Genomic DNA, 18,083 nt, shown 5'->3' on the forward strand with positions numbered 1-18,083 from the left:
ATCAAGTTTGGTGAACCGTTGGAGATGGTCTTAGATGTGTCTAAAAAGTAAAAAAAATTACTTAAAATATTAAAAAAATTCAGTAAAAACAAAAAAATACGAAAAATAAGAAAGTAGAATTTTCTGAAAAGTGTTTTTTGAAAAGTGGAAACAAGCAAGATAGTATTTTGGAGAATTGGTAAAAAATTGGCTTTTTTACTTTTTTTAACTTATTTTGTCTTTTTGTGGATAAGTTATGTGAGAGGTGATGTGACCCAAAATTGGTAACTTTTTGCCAGCTTCCCAAAAGATAGTGATTATTTTTCGATTCATCTCATCAAGCTATATTAAGAAATCTACAAATTTATGCAAATTTAAAAAAAAAAAAAAATCACTAAAAACGAAAATAAAAACACATAAATAAAAAATCACTAAATAAACAAATCCCAAACACCCACGACTACATCCATTTACCATCTGAGAAGCCTAGGTAATGAAGTCAAGTGATGCTAAATACACTCAAAAAAAAAAAAAAAAAATCACTTTGTAGTTTTCAGTACATAAAAAGGTGAATATGGAGAGAATTTTTGTCAAAGTGTATTTTAGAAGCACTCGTATATCTCTCCTTCCATTAAGATGGTATTTAGATTATCGACTTTGGTAAAGATTTAAAAAACAAAAAACAAAAACAAAACAAAATTTAAATGAAATATAACTACATTTCACACTCATTTTTCTTTTCCTTTTCCATTTTCGAACCTCTACCCAAATTTATAATCCAAATATAACCTAAATACACTCTCAAAAACTATCCTTTCACACTCCACTAAATTCTTCAAAAACACTTTTACGTTTAGAGTCTTGCTTTTCAAAGGCTCAGAATACCAGATTTCACATGTCTACCAAGAAATCAAAGAGAATGTTCTGATCAATTATTCATTCAAACTTGCGAGTCCATTCAAGTCTGTGATACAAACCTATTGAATAAATACATTTTCATAATTTGAAGCTCACCCACCTTGGGGCACTGTTACAAACACAACATAATACTCGCCACATCTACAATTCATTTTTTTTTTTTTTTTTGCTGATATTCACAGTTTCAAATCCTCAAAATTGTGCTCTCTTGCATTACATGCACAACTGTCTATCCCATTTCACCGAGTAAAAAACTAACAAAAAAATCACCAATTTGGCAAAAGAATTCAAGGTCCCAACAGATGCTGTGTGTTTCTGTGCAGTCATCTACATTTTTAGTTTTTTTTTTTTTTTCCAGCATCAACAGTCATCTCTGCCCATCTTGAAAATCAATGTGACCTTTTACCAACATCATTTCCACAAGTACAATAGGGGTGGGTTGGCTGCTACAACGTCCCAATTATGGAGTAAAGTAAGATGGATTTCGCAGCCCTATTGTGTGGATATGATATATCTGCCTGGCCTTCCGATTGCCAACTCTACCCTATTAGATGGAACACCTTCAACTATGCACCAATAGGTCTTGGTGTAGCTTTGACACTGATACTGCTTTGGTGGGTTTTGGATGCCACGGATTATTCAAGTGACCTGTAAGGAACACCAATACACAACGGAAATATTTAGCAACATTATTGGATTAGAAAATGAAAGTGGTCATATGGGATAGTTTCTATGTCATGCTGGTAACTGATTGACAGCTTTCTCTTATACTATGCGATGGTAACCGAGTATCAGCTCAGATCCAAACAAAATAAATGGGCTCAGATGCAAATGATAATAATAATAAAGATCTAGCTCGATATTCATAAATCATTACCCACCTGTATGTATATGAGAATTTTGATTTCAACATCTACAGTGATTTTTATCAAATCAAAAAGACTTTAATTTCAAAACGGCATCATGACTCATGATTTGATCAAAAAACAAGGAAAAATTCTATATGGGAACAGGGTAAACAAGATAAAAAAAGTTTCAAAATGGCATCCAATTGATAAAAATGGTTGCAAGTTTGACAAAATTCATCAAAAAAATTAAAATACCCTTGTGGGGGGAAGAGTAGAGATAGTGTAGGACAACTATCCATTGGATCGAAGAAACAACAATTGCTCCATTTGATGAATTGATACATAAACTAACATCTAGTACATAAGCCACTTAGTTAAATAAATTATTCAGAGGTCCTACACAAACAGCATCAGCTTATGACTTCTTTATTATTTTACAAGTCTGAGCCAGAATGTTTAGTATAACTTCTGCTTACGTCTTATGAGACAAAAATAACTTCACATGTGGTTTGAGATTGGCCTTTTTTTTTTCTAGTAAAAAAAATTCCTAAATTTTTTTAAAAAGCTTTACATTGATAGACAGACCAAAATAGTTAAAAATAAATAAACATTAGTCACTCTAAAAAAACAAAACCTAGCTGAGAGTCCATTTCTCACTTATTTTTCAGCACTGGATATAATATTTCTTTTTTTGGGTTTTTGTTGAAGTGGTTCTTTCTTGAATTTTGATCAATTCTATCTGTTTGTTGGTTTTCCAAGTCGAAAGTACCAGATGGATGCCTCTGTTTTAGCTATGTTTGTATGAATTTTATGCCCTATTGCAAGCTGATCTTTGCTGTGCATATAGAAGTTCTTGATGTTATTGGAACAATTTATCGTGTGAAAATTGATTTTGACAGGTTGTATATAACTGAAAATCTTACATTGATGATAACTTGTTGAATGATCCCACTGAATAAAATTCTTGACTATGCCCCTCAGACCAATGGACTGCATCAAATAAAAGACCAGATCAACCTGGACTAGAAAAAAGCCAAATTAATGCATGTATTTGAGATTCTTTAGTATCAATCAATAGCTTACCATGCAAGTTAGAAATTTCAATCTGAAACAAATAAGATGATTAGAAACAAACAAAAAAGATAATACATACCTCTAGCAAAGACAACGATTCTACTTCTATGATACATAAAGTTCTTGGGACTCCATGGGAGATGACCAATACCGCAAGAGTGATTCTACAGTTAGCCTTCGAGTTGCACTGAGCATAGAAATGAAGAATCGACAACCATCAATTTTGTATTCTTCAAGTGGATTCCTGTGCCCGAAACTTCTGACATTTACCTACATAAACACATTCCAAATAAGCCTTTTCCCACACACACACACACAAAATAAAAATAAAATAAAATAACTTAAAAGAGTTGAATCCACAAAATTATGAACTATACCGCCGAACTGAGCCTGTTCATGTTGACAAGATGATCCCTCCAGAAACAATCTAGAGTTTTCACAAGAACTGCCCTCTGCATTCCACAAGAAACACAAAAAGTGAAAAATAATTTTTTTAAGTCAGTAAAATGATCACGAGTCAATTTTGGAGACCGAAAGTGTCTGTGAAAGATATTCATGTGCAAGAAGAGTTGGGGAATAAAAGAATTGATTTAAAATTCTCATCTTCAAAGATAACAATGCTATTCACTTAGATGAGAGAGGCCCCAAGTGGTGATGTAAATTCACCAAATACATATATATTATATCAATGGTTTTTAGGTCTAACAATTACAATAATTGAAATTTTATTATTTTCAGGTAGACCTAGAGGTATCCTGCGTGTGTTCACGGATGGTTAGGTCATACTAACAAGCAATGCCCAATCTGATCCCTATTTATCAAAAAAAGAAAAAGTAAAGAATCTGATCCATCACCTAGAGAATGCATAGGAAGGATGTTACCTCTATTTCCTTCATATATGCATCATCATACCCAGATTCTTGTACAACATCCAAATATGAAGCAATTATAAAATCTCCAAGGTACTTGCGGAGAAGAATAACAGTTGGTCGGTACTTTCCATCTCTGCATTAATTGGTCCCAAAATTATAAGTTGCCGCATAAAAATTAAAAGCCAAATGAATTTCTTCATTATATCCTAATATACAACACCAAGGAATTAAGAATGCACTCACTTAGCTGAATCATCTGAGCATACGGCAAGCCAACGTTTCAATGAGGAGCTCTTCCTACGTATTCCTCTGAAGGCATTTGGAGGTGAGGGCAAGTTTGGAAGGTGAAAATCGTTAATACTTACAGAACTTAACTCATGAAGCTGTGTGAGGGATTCCCGTAAAGCTACCTCTGTAATCGCCACAAATGATTCTGTAGAAGATCCATTCCTTGATGATTTATATAGATCATCTAACTCAAACAATATGCAAGATTACAGAACAAAATGACAATTTACAAGCTCACCATTCAATATCTTCCCTGAAATTCCATTGAACTCCTTCAAGAGCTTTCCCAAATTCCACTTGCTTGGATGCTATAAGACAAATAAAGTGATTCATAATCAGAAAAACGTAGACATCCATATACCATACTCTAGGCGGAAATTTCTACCTACCTTCAGTGGATCAACATTTCCAAAAATGATTTCATCTACAACAGCTTGCATGTACCTATAATTAATCTGTTAGTACATTCAAGATAATGACAGTGCTCATAATGATGTACAACAATGATTATGCCATCCAATTGAAATATGACATGGAAAATGGAACGTAGCTGTCAAAAAATGAAACGACTTGAATGTATGTATGACTATAGGGGAAAAGAAGAAGAGTACAGACATAAACTTAGTCCTGTAGTTCGAATGAAGTCACACCTTGTTTCCTGCAATTTTAATATCAACAATTTTAACCTCACTTTTAGGCGATTTTAAATGTGGTCCTTCCATCTGGACTCTGGATCCGGTAGGAATCCTGACAGAAAATGACCATGTACATGGCATGCCCCTTTTTTAGAAGAGCAAAATTGTCATTTTTACCCTATTCCTCCATTTAAGCCTGTTTCTCTCACCTTATTCATCAGTTCCTATAACATCCTAGGTGTCACCATTGCATGAAGAAATATGAAATTTTTAAAAGCATGCTTTGTTAATTCTTTGAGACATGTTATAGAAACACTTGCTTCTTTGAATAATTTATATTTCATGCTCACTTGACATGCATTATACAAAGACTTAGAAACATGAGACAGCAAGTTTTCTTTTATGCAATGCTATGTATGTATGTATCGCTTCTATTGAAGTAAAATATTGAAGCTTGGGTAACCAGCTTAAGGAATGATAGAATATCACCCCCTATTTATAAATGAAGATTTAGAGTTTACAAGAAATGCAATTACAAGATGATCCCTGAGTGCATAAAATGATTACAGACAGACCCTAGTGAACCTTTCAGCTAATATAATATGCTAACACTTAATATAATATGCTAACACTCCCCCTCAAGCTGGTGCGAAGATATCTCTCATGCCCAGCTTGCCTAATATGTCATGAAATGGTTTATTCCCAATCCCCTTGGTGAGAATGTCAGCAAGTTGTTCACCAGACTGGACAAATGGAATACAAATGATACCACTAGTGAGTTTCTCCTTAATGAAGTGGCGATCAATCTCAACATGTTTTGTCCTGTCATGTTGAACTGGATTGTGAGCGATGTTGATGGCGGCCTTATTATCACAGTATAACCGCATGGAGTCCGTCTGATCAATACCTAGATCACGCAACAATAATTTGATCCATAAAAGTTCACACACACCTTGTGCCATAGCTCCAAACTCAGCTTCTGCGCTTGACCTGGCAACCACATTCTGTTTCTTACTCCTCCAAGTAACTAGGTTGCCGCCAACAAATGTGCAATACCCTGAAGTTGATCTCCTATCAGTTACTGACCCAGCCCAGTCAGCATCTGTATAGGCTTCTACACGAAGATGATCATACTTTGAAAAATACAGACCCTTATCAGGAGCAGACTTCAAATACCTCAAGATTCTCATGACAGCCTCAAGGTGAATCTGATGAGGAGCATGCATAAACTGACTAACTATACTGACAGCAACAGCAATATCAGGACGGGAGTGAGATAGGTAAATGAGCTTACCCACTAATCGTTGATAGCTCCCCTTATCCACAACTTCTCCTCCTTCATCATCCCCTAATTTCTGATTGGGTTCCAGGGGGGTGGCACATGCCTTGCAGCCAAGCATCCCAGTTTCCTTCAACAGGTCAAGCACATATTTTCTCTGTGAGATAAATATCCCATCCTTAGAGCGAGCAACTTCAATTCCCAGAAAATACTTCAAGCTGCCCAAGTCTTTGATTTCAAACTCTTTAGCTAAATATTTCTTCAACAGAGGTATTTCCCCACTATCATTGCCTGTAAGAACTATGTCATCTACATAAACAATAAGTGCTGTAGTCTTACCGTGTGAGGAATGTTTCACAAACAATGTGTGATCTGCCTGACTTTGTTTGAATCCATATTTAAACATAGCCTGAGTGAATCTCTCAAACCAAGCCCTTGGAGACTGTTTGAGACCATATAATGACTTCCGAAGTTTGCATACTTTGCCTTCTGTTTGATGATCCTCAAAACCCGGAGGAATGTCCATATATACTTCTTCTTCGAGGTCACCATGGAGAAAAGCATTCTTGGCATCAAACTGATAAAGCGGCCAATCTAGATTAGCTGCTAGAGAGAGAAGTATTCTGACTGAATTCATTTTAGCCACGGGTGCGAAGGTCTCCTGATAATCAATGCCATATGTCTGAGTAAACCCTTTTGCCACAAGTCTTGCCTTGTAACGCTCAATAGACCCATCTGCTTTGTGTTTCACAGTATATACCCATTTACATCCCACAGGTCGTTTGCCCGGAGGTAACTCAGTCAATTCCCAAGTGCCATTCTTCCTAAGTGCTTTCATTTCCTCAATCATGGCTAGTTTCCATTCAGAGGTAGCAAGAGCATCCTGAAAATGGTTAGGAATGCTAACAGAGGAAATATTGGACACAAACGCTCTATATGAGGATGACAAATGAGAGTATGATACAAACTGTGAGATAGGATGTTGAGTACAAGATCTCACACCCTTCCTCTTGGCAATAGGAACATCAAGATCAATGGACTCGAGAAATTCAAAATTACCTCGACTCTCATCAGAAGCAGGAGATGGCAGTGGGGTAGAAGAAACGGTCCCGTGTATCCAGTTAACTTGTTTTCTGTCTATGTCCCGGACATAAACATGCCCGTCCGTATTCTTGGTGACAGTGGGTTCTATAGTTCCAGTAGAAGAGAACGGTTCAAGAACAACTGGTTCCACCATAGGAAGCACAGTAGTAGAGGGTGGTGCAAGAACAACTCGTTCCACCATAGGAGGCACAGGACTCACTTCACACCAAGGCTCCCCCGGAAATGAGGACGGTGACACCGGAGAGGACAAGAAATAGGACTGGGATTCAAAGAAAGTGACATCCATGGACAAAAACCACTTACAAGAAGAAGGGTGGTAACATTTATACCCCTTTTGAGTAGGAGAGTAACCAAGGAAAACACACTTGAGTGAGCGAGGGTCCAACTTACCACAAGAGGGAGAGTGATTATGGACAAAACAGACACAACCAAATATTTTGGGAGGAATAGAAAACAAGGACGGAGAACCGAGAAGGACGTGAAGCGGAGCCTGTTTGTCCAAGACCTGGGTAGGGAGACGATTAATAAGATGGGCAGCGGTGAGAACAGCGTCGCCCCAATAGAGCCGAGGTACATTCATAGAAAAACACATGCACCGAGCCATGTCAAGAAGGTGCCGATTCTTGCGTTCGGCCACCCCATTTTGTTGAGGGGTATTGGTGCAAGAGGTCTGATGGATAATGCCATGAGTAGAGAAATATTGTCCTAACCCAGAATCTATGTATTCCCCGCCATTATCAGAACGAAATATTTTGATAGTGGCCCCAAACTGAGTACAAATCATCTTATGAAAAGTGCGAAACACAGAGAAAACCTCACTCTTATCTTTCATGAGATACACCCAAGTAGCACGAGAAAAATCATCAATAAAGGTAACAAACCAGCGATAACCTTTCACAGACAGAACACGAGAGGGACTCCAAACATCAGAATGTATTAATGAAAAAGGAACGAAGCTTTTATTCAAACTGGGAGCAAAAGAAGTTCTATGTTGTTTTCCAAGTTGACAAGACTCACAAAGAAAGTCAGACACATGATGATTTGCGAAACTAGAAGGAAATAAATGCTTAAGTAAATGAAATGAGGGATGCCCAAGACGCCGATGCCACAGCCATAAATCAGCGGGGGTAGTAGAAGACGTGGTGGAAGAATAAGCAAGTTTGTCCGGTTGATCTAGGAAGTAGAGACCATTTTCTGCACTACCACTGCCAATCGTCCTCCCCGTGACAAGGTCCTGAAAAAGACAATGATCAGGAAAAAACGTCACACTACAATTCAAATCTTGGGTAAGACGACTTAAGGATAACAGATTAACAGAAAACTTGGGAACATGGAGAACAGAAGATAGATGTATGGTAGGAGTGACTTGGACTAAACCTTTTCCAGAAATGGAAGAAACAGTACCATCGGCAATCCTAACTTTGTCCTGACCTGAAGAGGGCTTATAGACAGAGAAAAGATCAGAGGAGCCAGACATATGATCTGAGGCACCAGAATCAATAATCCAAGGCAAGGATGTATGACACAGGAAAGCACAAGGAGAAGATGCTAAGTTACTTGAGCGGGCAAAGGACGAGGAAGCGGTACTGAGAGCAGTAGAAGATCGGCGGTCCAACAATTGGCGCAAAGCATCCTCCAGCTCAGTATCAGAAGTTTGGGTAACAGAAGTAGAATTAGAATCAAGGGTATCAACGGCACTAGACTGATAAGCCCGGGAATAGGAACCACGTCCTCTAGATTGGCCTGACCGACCTCCTCGAGAACCAGACAGATCACCTCGACCCCCGGATGGAGTCCCATGAAGCTTCCAACACGTCTCACGAGTATGCCGCGGCTTCTTGCAATAATCACAGAATACAGACTCCTTATTAGCAGACGGAGGAGGCAGGCTGAGGCCATCTCGAGGAGTAGACAGTAATGCGGAACGGTCAGTAGAGACAGGGGACATCATGGCAGACCGGCGACTCTCCTCATTTTGTACATAGGCAAATGCCTCCTGAAGTGAAGGAAGAGTATCCATACTCAGAACTCGACCCCTAACTGGATCATACTCCACATTTAGGCCGGCCAAAAATTTAAAGACCCGTTCCCGTGCGATGAACTTTTTGTACCCGATAGAATCAGTAGGGCAAACGGGCTTATAGTCTTCCAGGTGGTCAAGGCGTTTCCAGCCGTTGGTGAGGAAAGTGAAGTACTGAAGAACAGTTTGCTCCCCCTAAAGTGAGCTCTCAATAGAGCGGCGCAACTCAAATGCCTGTGAAAAATTTTCTTTGCGGGAATAGGTAACAGCCACAGCCTCTCAAACGTCCTGGGCGGTCTCCATAGACAAGTAGCCCTCACCAAGTTCTGGAACCATCGAATGGATAAGCCAACTCATAATCAAAGAGTTAGTAATCTCCCATTGGTCATAACCTGAGTCAGTGGTACTAGGTGCCTGTATCCTACCATCAACATATCCCATCTTCCCTCTGCTCTTCAAAAACAAAGTTAAACTTTGAGACCATGCTAGGTAGTTTTGACCATTAAATAGAGAGGTGGTGATTTTCAGACTAGGGTTGGGGTTCTCAGTCATGGTAGTAGGTAGAATGGGACTCTCACTCTTTGGTGTTTGAGAAGAAGGGGACACACTAGTGGAATCTGTCATGGATACAATACTACCGAACCCGCAACAAAACTAGTGACAATCACAAACCCGGAAGGTGGTAGTGAGATAACAGGCACAATGACTACTATAATGACATAACAAAAAATTAAGAAATCATTTTTATATATATATATATATATTGATTTATTTATATATACATGTATTTATATATATAAATATATATAGCAGGTTATATTTATATATATATCAGCATATATATATATATATTTATATATATCAGGTTATATAGATACCAGAGTGACGAAGACGAGAGAGATGAGGACGGCGAGGGCGATGACGGCTGGAGGAGATCGACGGGCTGAGGCGAAGCAGACGAGCCGACGAAGCAGACGAGCTGAGGGACGAAGACGAAGCAGACGAAGACGATACAGACGAAGACGAAGACGACAGAGGACGGCTGGAGGAGATCAACCCAGCAGATGATCCAACTAGGTACGTTTTGAACCCTAACCCTAGAGATGTAGCTCTGATACCATGAAGCTTGGGTAACCAGCTTAAGGAATGATAGAATATCACCCCCTATTTATAAATGAAGATTTAGGGTTTACAAGAAATGCAATTACAAGATGATCCCTGAGTGCTATCCCTGAGTGCATAAAATGATTACAGACAGACCCTAGTGAACCTTTCGGCTAATATAATATGCTAACACTTAATATAATATGCTAACAAATATATGTCATATAAATACTTCACTAGGATAAATACCAGTATGCCAATCACACTTTTTCCGAAAGAACTCACAATGCAAGCAGATTTACTACCTGGAGAGTAATAAACTTTCATGCATAAATAGAAAACAAAGGAGCATCCATCAGTATGATAATGCATGCATACAAAGTAAATGCATCATACTTGATTGATCTACTTGAATAGGAAGCACAAATTAAATCACAAGGTAGGAAGGGACTCACTGGAATATGTGTTGTGAACAACTTTCGGAATCACCTGTTAAAATTAATTGCCTAAGGTCATAAACATGTTTTCTTTGCACCTGTCAGAAGAAAAACCAAAATTTACTCTCTTAGAACAATTTAAACCTATGAAACAATTTTAGATCTAAAGAGACATTCATTTTGCTAATCAGTTAATATAATATTTAGATGAAATTGACGATGAAATTGACAATGAATATGGAATTTGAAATTTTAATTTTAGAAGATTCATTTAAATTTGAATACGCATACTTCTAAATTGCAACAATCTCTCCTCATCCAAGTAGCGAAGCGTGTTCTTTTAAATGATTCTCCATCAAAACCTTTAAATTCGATGAATCTTTAAGGTTCACAAACAAGGTTAATTCATTAGACATGAATTAGGTGGATGTTTATGGAAAAGACAGTTCAAAGTAAGTAGTGGCTATGGTGCTGGAGGGTAGACATCTAGGGAAGTAAATAGTTCCTATGCAGTGGTTCCATGGAAGGGCAAAAGAAAAGTATGTCAAGTTTTCCCAATAATATGAGATTCAGGATTGCTGACTAGAGACAAATTAGATTTGGGCATGATGTGAATGGGTATTATCCGTGCACCATGACTTTTCCAGATTTGTGTGTCACTGGCAAGAACAAGAATGCTTGGGTGGCTGACTATTTGAGGAGTTAGGGAGCTACTTTTTTGTACGGGCAATACATGATTGAAATTTGGGATAATGGATGAGTTTTTTGAAGCTCTGTACAGGGTGGACGTGGCTCATAGAGGAGAATAGGATGATGTGAAAAAAAATAATAAGAGATTTTATATCATATTTTCCCACAATACTGTAGGAGTGTGTGTGGACAAATCTTTCCATTGGAAGATTATTCGGAAGGTGGGCGCTACATCTAATGTGACATTTTTCGTTTGGACAACAATGTAAGAACTCTATATAAATAAATAAAAAAACAACGCCCAATTAGTACACATTAATGTGTGCTTGGGAGGGGAAAGATTGGGTATAGATCTAACCTTTGGCATAGTACATAAAGCAGTTGCCCTGTGACTTGAACCCATAATCTCAAGGTCACCCCTAATGTAAGGACTCTATACTCACCATTAATAATATGGGGGAAAAGGGCAGATATTACCAAATTGGTGTTGTATGTGTCAAAGAGCTGAGTCGTCCATGGATGGTGGATCCCTTTTCAATTCATTGTGAGGTAGCAGGGGAGCTATGGAGTAATCTATTTTCTATTTTTGGAGTCTGTTGTGTTATGTCATCATCAGTTCAATTGATGCTTAAATTTTAGGCAAGAGGGTGCAGAATGCAAGGGCTTAAGGAAAGTATGGATGATATCTCCTATTAAGTGTTATGTGGTGGATTTAGAGGGCATAATAGCAGCAGAACTTTGACGATGTTGCTTTGCCAATACATAGATTGAAGACTGTTTTGACGCAGACTTCCAATTTTTGGCCATCAAGGAAGTTTCATAGTAATCATCTTTTATTTTGATCAATTTTATAGAACAGCTTGTGCTTTGCATACTTTCAATGTATAGAAATTGTGCCCTTTTTTACACTTTCCGTGAATAATATATCTACTTAGAAAAAAATAAACAAGTTGTACTAAGCACTACAAATACGGTGTTTTTATTTTCAAGTACATACCTCCAGCACTTCATCGAACTCTACCAGGCTCTTCCTTATGCCAAAAAAGTATTTCTCAGCATTAATTTGCAGAGCCAAAAGCTGAAAGTTTTGTCATGTTTCAAGTTTGAAGTAAGATCACTTACAATCCAAAACAAATAAAAATAACAATATTATTGAGTTAAAAAGAAAAAAGAAAGAAAGAATACCTGCTTAACAATTGCATCACCTTCAATTGGTATATCCTTGTCATTTGTGATCTTCGATATAAGTTTCACGGCCCATTCGGTGTCAAAATTAAACTTCTGAAACATCTCATCTTGCAAGCTGTTAAATAATAAATAATTTAATTAGCCAAACCTCTAATCCCTGCATTAGCTAAGGATAGGAAAAATATGTGCAGAAGAAAAATTATAGTATACTCATCTGATATTCATTTAAAAGTATAAAATACTTTCTAAACTTATCCACAATTAAAATTATTCTTTATTTCGAATAAGTATTAGAGAGTTTCTAGATACCAAACCAAACCAAGCCTTAAGTCCCATCAAATGGGTCGGCTACATAAATCCTTCTTCTCCACACAGCCCTATCAAAGGTCATTTCGTTAGTCAAATTAAGTAGATCCATATCTCTATTTACAACGCTAGCCAACGTTAATGTAAGCCTACCCCGTCCCCTAACACTCCCATCTACCATTACAACATCGCATCTCTCACTACTGTTTCTGTTGGTCTCCGTTGTATGTGACCAAACCATCTTAATCGATTCTCTCTTAACTTATCTTCTTTCGGTGCTACTCTTACCCATTCTCAAATACACTCATTCCTAATTCTGTCTTGTCTAGTCTTGCCACACATCAGCATTCTCATCTCAGCCACACTCATCTTATCTACATGTTGTTTCTTGATTGCCCAACACTCCGTCTCATATAACATCGCTGGTCTAATAGTCGTTCTATAGAACTTACCTTTTAGTCTAGTGGGTATTTGTTTATCGCACGTTATCCCAGACGCACTTCTCCACTTACACCATCCCGCTTGAATCCTATGGGCCACATCTGCATCAATCTCCTCCACTGTTGTGATAATTGACCCTAAATAACGAAAATGTTCACTCTTAGCCCGTTTCTGGTTCTCAATCTTCACTTCTTCTCTACTTTCATTATTACTGTTACTAAATTTACACTCTATGTACTCTGTCTTAGTTCTACTTATCCGAAATCCTTTAAATTCAAGAGCTTTTCTCCAAATCTCCAACTTTGTGTTAATTCCTTCTTTAGTCTCATCTACTAGCACAATATCGTCTACAAAAAGCATACACCATAACACGTCATCCTGAATATTTCTCGTCAACTCATCCATAACTAAGGCAAAAAGATAAAGACTTAAGGTAGATCCTTAGTATAACCCTACAGTGATAGGAAATTCATTTGTCTCTCGAACAGGCGATCTAATAGTGGTCACCACCCCTTCATACATGTCCCTAATCACATCAATATAACCTTTTATCACCCCTTTCTTCTCTAACACCCACCATATTATATCCCGGAACACTCTATCATATGCTTTCTCAAGATTGATAAACACCATATGAATGTCTCTTTTCTTTTCTCTATACTTTTCTATTACTCTCCTCAAAAGATAAATCGCCTCCATTGTTAACCTGCTAGGCATAAACCCAAATTGATTCTCTGACACCTCTGTTTATATCTCGCAATTGGCATTCCATCACCCTCTCCCACACTTTCATTATATGACACATTTACTTGATTCCTCTATAGTTGTTGCAATTCTGGACATCTCCTTTAATCTTATAGATTGGCACTAAAATACTCTACCTCCACTCATCCGGCATGTTCCTAGTCAAAAAAATTTTACTAAACCACCTAGTCAACCAAGCAGCCCCCTTTTTATCCAAACACTTCCAAGCTTCAATAGGGATATCATCAGGTCCTAAAGCCTTATTTGATTACATCTTCTTAAGTGCAATCTCCACTTCAAAGTTCTTAATCCTGCGATAGAACCTATAGTCTTGGTTTATCGTATTACTAGCTATTTCTTCCCCTATTTCTATACTTCCATGTTCCTCATTTAATAGTTTCTCAAAATAGTTCTTCCATCTTTCCTTAATCTCATCATCCTTCACCAATACCTTAGAATCCTCACTCTTGATGCACTTAACTTGATTAAAATCTCTTATTTTCTTCTCCCGTATCTTAGCAAGTTTGTGTACCCTCTTCTCTCCCTCCTTACTATCTAGTCTAGTGTATAGGTCATCATAAGTTTTCAACTTAGCCTTTCTCACTACTTTTTTGACCTCCTTATTAGCCAATCTGTAACTCTTAAGGTTTTCCTCAGTTCTATCCTTCTGCCACTTTTTAAAGCACTCTTTTTTTGCCTTAAATATCGCTTGAAGCTCTTCCCTCCACCACCAAGTTTCCCGAGAGCTGGGTCCTGTCCCTTTCGACTCTCCAAGCACTTCCCTTGAGATTCTCCTCATACAATTGGTCATCGAGTTCCACATAGTGTTAGCATCATCTTCTAAGTCTCAAGTATCTTCTTTATCCCTTTTTAGGTCCCACCATCCTTCCTACCTTGGTATTGCTCTCTAAAACATAAATCTAGTACCAAAATCCTATGTTGAGAGGCCAAGCTCTCTCCAGGAATCACCTTACAATCATTGCATTTTAGGCGGTCCACTTTTCTCATTAAGAAGTAATCTATTTGGTTCTTAACTGACCCACTCTTAAAGGTTATCAAATGCTCCTCCCTCTTCTTATACATAGTATTGGCCACCACCAGGCCAGAAGCCAACGCAAAATCCAAGATATACTCTCCAGCCTCATTTCTGTCACCAAAATCGTATCCACCATGCACCCTTTCATAACCTAGTTTATCTATGCCTACATGGCAATTAAAATCTCCACCTATAACCAGGTTTTCTCCTACGGGTATCTCCTATAAGATCTCATCCATTTGCTCCCAAAAATTCCTCTTAGTCTGATCATCTAATCCTACTTGAGGGGCATATGCACTAATAACGTTCACTATATGCCCTCCAATAACTAGTTTAACTAACATAATCCTATCCCCTTTCCTAATAACCACCCCTACATTCTCCACAAGACCCTTGGCAATTATGATTCCTACCCCATTCCTGCGTCTATCCTTACCACTATAATACAGTTTAAAACCGGTATCCTCAATTTCCCTAACTTTCTCACCCGTCCACTTAGTTTCCTGTACGCAAGCTATACTAACTCTCCTCCTAATCATAACATCTACCAATTACATCGTCTTACCAATTAAAGTTCCTATATTCCAAGTGGCTACCCTAAACCTGTAGTCTTAGACTAACTTCTTTACCCGCGCTCGTCCAGAAAAATGCGGGAACCTTTGCCTGCTTTTCACCGCACCCAGGCATCGATGCGGCACCCCTTGCTCACTTTTCGAAACACCCAGAGGCAAGGGCAGCGCATCACTTAAGGGGAACGACCTAGCATTTAAATATCAACCTGTCTCGAAATTGAGATGTAACATTTCTTGTGTAGCATTGGGGTGTAATTATTAGAATAAATGCAAGATTAATTTCCAATTCTTTGCATACTCCTTAAAGAATAAAAATTAGCAAATAGTAAGAGTTTAGCAAGTCAAATTTGGTCCAAGTTCGTGTCCACTTAACATAACCGTAATCTTTTTTATGTGAATACGCTACAAATTTGTTTGCGTTAATGGCAATGCATGAATCAATTCATACCTCACCATAAACCGTGTTGATCCTGGATCCCCTTGCCTGCCTGCTCTACCACGGAGCTTTGAAAAAGCATAACTTTGAAATTAGAAATATGTCTAAAATGGAGAAACATGACCAAGACACAAAACAAATCATCTACTAAGAAGCATGAAAAGTTAAGCTTCAGATCACCAAGATACTTCAGTAGTTTGCATTAATGGCAATGCATTAACAGATGAGCATACAAGCCTTGAAGAGAGTGTTAAATATTATTTTAAAGGCACAAAAAAATGGAATTCCCATTATGTTACTAAACCTTGCAAATCCTTCTATGAGATCAAATTCAGAAGATACACATCCAAAGTAAACCACATTAGACTCGAAGAATTTCATATCCAAAAATTGGGCAAGGAAAGTCAAAACATTGGGAAATAACCTCAGGAGGAAAACTCCATAAAGGCCTCAACAGAAATGGAAAAAAGATAACTAGGGTGTAAGTTCCAAAAATGGACTTCTGAAAGACGCAAAGGATTTTTTTTCCAAATCCAGTAAGCGACATTTAAATACAGCTAGATGTCTAACATTCAGCCTACATCTCAAAACAAATTATAAGCTAGATTAAATTGCGCTTGCTAAAAAAGAATGGCAGCTCCAAAATGGCTGAATTCAAATGAAATGTATTGTGATGATGATGATGGTGATGATGAAGCATTCACAGAAATGCGTGAACAGTTTTTCTGTCTTGAAAAAGTTCTTAGTCAAGCAAGGACCACATCAACAAATTTACAATGTAATACCAAAACACTTGCTGTAGAAATAAAGAGCATTCTATGGCACAATAACAATGAAATATATATGCATCACAAAATTAATAATCACAACAAAGCAATTAGACAGCATGGATGCTTAAAGACTTCACAAATTCAAAAATTTCAGTTGTTCAAAAATCAAGATACAGAATTAAGCCAGTAACTTGCATACTATTAAATCAAGCATTTGTTCCTTCTTAATTGTCAGTGTAGTTAAGTTACTCACTTGGTTATCTATTCTCCGGGACTCATGCAATGATGTCCCAATCACATGAAGGCCCCCAAGCCTTTTCACTTCCAACCCTTCACTAAAACAGTGTTTTTCACAATCTTTTAGAACTGAGAGATAAGCCAGCCCTATCGAAGGACCAAGTGGGTAACTCTCAGACTGTTCATTAACAAGCTTCTCAAGCTCTTGCAACTCTGTTGACTGACCCATCTCCACAGACTCTGAAATAATCGATTTTGCTTCCTGATATGTCCAGCTCTTACCCTCACTTTTGCATACATATTTAGCTACATAATTTGTTTGAAATGAAGTTCTCATTAAATAAATAAATAAAAAAAACTAAAGAAAATTTTAAATAAATAAACAGAACAAAGGGACATGTAAAACAAAAATGATTTCAAGAATAGATCGTATTGGAAACTTTTTATTAACAGATGACTTCAAGAGTGTGATTACTGACCCATCAGTGCCATCTTAGCTAGCAAACCTAGTGATGATGGTCCCACCTTTATCTTTGATAACACCTGCGCCGAGAGATTGGTAAGGAAACTGAAAATATCTCTTTAGCAGCAAAGAGTGACCACAGGTGAGAGTCACCTTTTGTGAAATTGGCTCACCATCAACTTCAAAATCTGGAGCTTCTTTGGTCAAAAATGAAAGCAGACTGTCCTCAATAATTTCCTTTGCAAGCATCTTAGAAAAGGATAAAAGGCCATGTATGTATTAGAAGCAAATAACTATTTAACTTCTCATCATTGAAGGAATATTACAAACATGGAAATGTAAAATTATAGGAAAAATGTGAATATTTTGGATAAAACAACACATGATGCAATACGCCCAAAATTGCCTTAATGCACAAATATACCCCATTTTCTCATTGGAGGATGGACTATGGCATGAAGATAAGATTGTTCATAACATTAATCCACCAACCTTTGGGTTTCCTCCCAGGATAATGTCCGTGCCCCTGCCAGCCATATTTGTGGAAATGGTGATGGCATATTTTCGCCCTGCTTGGGCAACAGTTTCAGCCTCCCTAGCAGCATACTGAGGAGGAAATAACAAGAGCAAAATGATTTAAAA

At 37.7% G+C, this 18,083-nt stretch overlaps 1 protein-coding gene across 7 annotated transcripts in view; it reads right to left on the minus strand.

The window, feature by feature from the left end:
• Positions 1–889: 889 nt before the first annotated feature.
• Positions 890–18,083, minus strand: part of LOC114275465 (protein translocase subunit SECA2, chloroplastic) — a 41,260-nt gene continuing 24,066 nt past the window's right edge. Inside the window, exons 18-34 of one of the 7 annotated variants that reach the window (XM_082921153.1) lie at positions 17,934–18,047; positions 17,595–17,690; positions 17,458–17,521; positions 16,995–17,284; positions 15,984–16,039; positions 12,434–12,551; positions 12,246–12,326; positions 10,577–10,656; positions 4,369–4,423; positions 4,218–4,287; positions 4,102–4,124; positions 3,935–4,000; positions 3,701–3,824; positions 3,197–3,271; positions 2,899–3,089; positions 2,669–2,762; positions 890–1,545 (exon numbers count right to left, since the gene is read on the minus strand). In XM_082921153.1, the coding sequence (XP_082777279.1) occupies positions 3,989–4,000; positions 4,102–4,124; positions 4,218–4,287; positions 4,369–4,423; positions 10,577–10,656; positions 12,246–12,326; positions 12,434–12,551; positions 15,984–16,039; positions 16,995–17,284; positions 17,458–17,521; positions 17,595–17,690; positions 17,934–18,047 (1,059 nt within the window). In that variant the 3' untranslated portion in view covers positions 890–1,545; positions 2,669–2,762; positions 2,899–3,089; ... (1 more) ...; positions 3,701–3,824; positions 3,935–3,988. Of the gene's footprint in view, positions 1,546–2,668; positions 2,768–2,898; positions 3,090–3,196; positions 3,272–3,700; positions 3,825–3,934; positions 4,142–4,217; positions 4,288–4,368; positions 4,424–10,576; positions 10,657–12,245; positions 12,327–12,433; positions 12,552–15,983; positions 16,040–16,994; positions 17,285–17,457; positions 17,522–17,594; positions 17,691–17,933; positions 18,048–18,083 lie in introns of all 7 variants that reach the window. The other 6 variants (XM_082921151.1, XM_082921150.1, XM_082921149.1 and 3 more) reach the window with 6 other exon arrangements.

Source organism: Camellia sinensis, chromosome 3 (genome assembly GCF_055761805.1).
Source record: "Camellia sinensis isolate YWXY chromosome 3, ASM5576180v1, whole genome shotgun sequence".
Taxonomy (NCBI): Eukaryota; Viridiplantae; Streptophyta; class Magnoliopsida; order Ericales; family Theaceae; genus Camellia; species Camellia sinensis.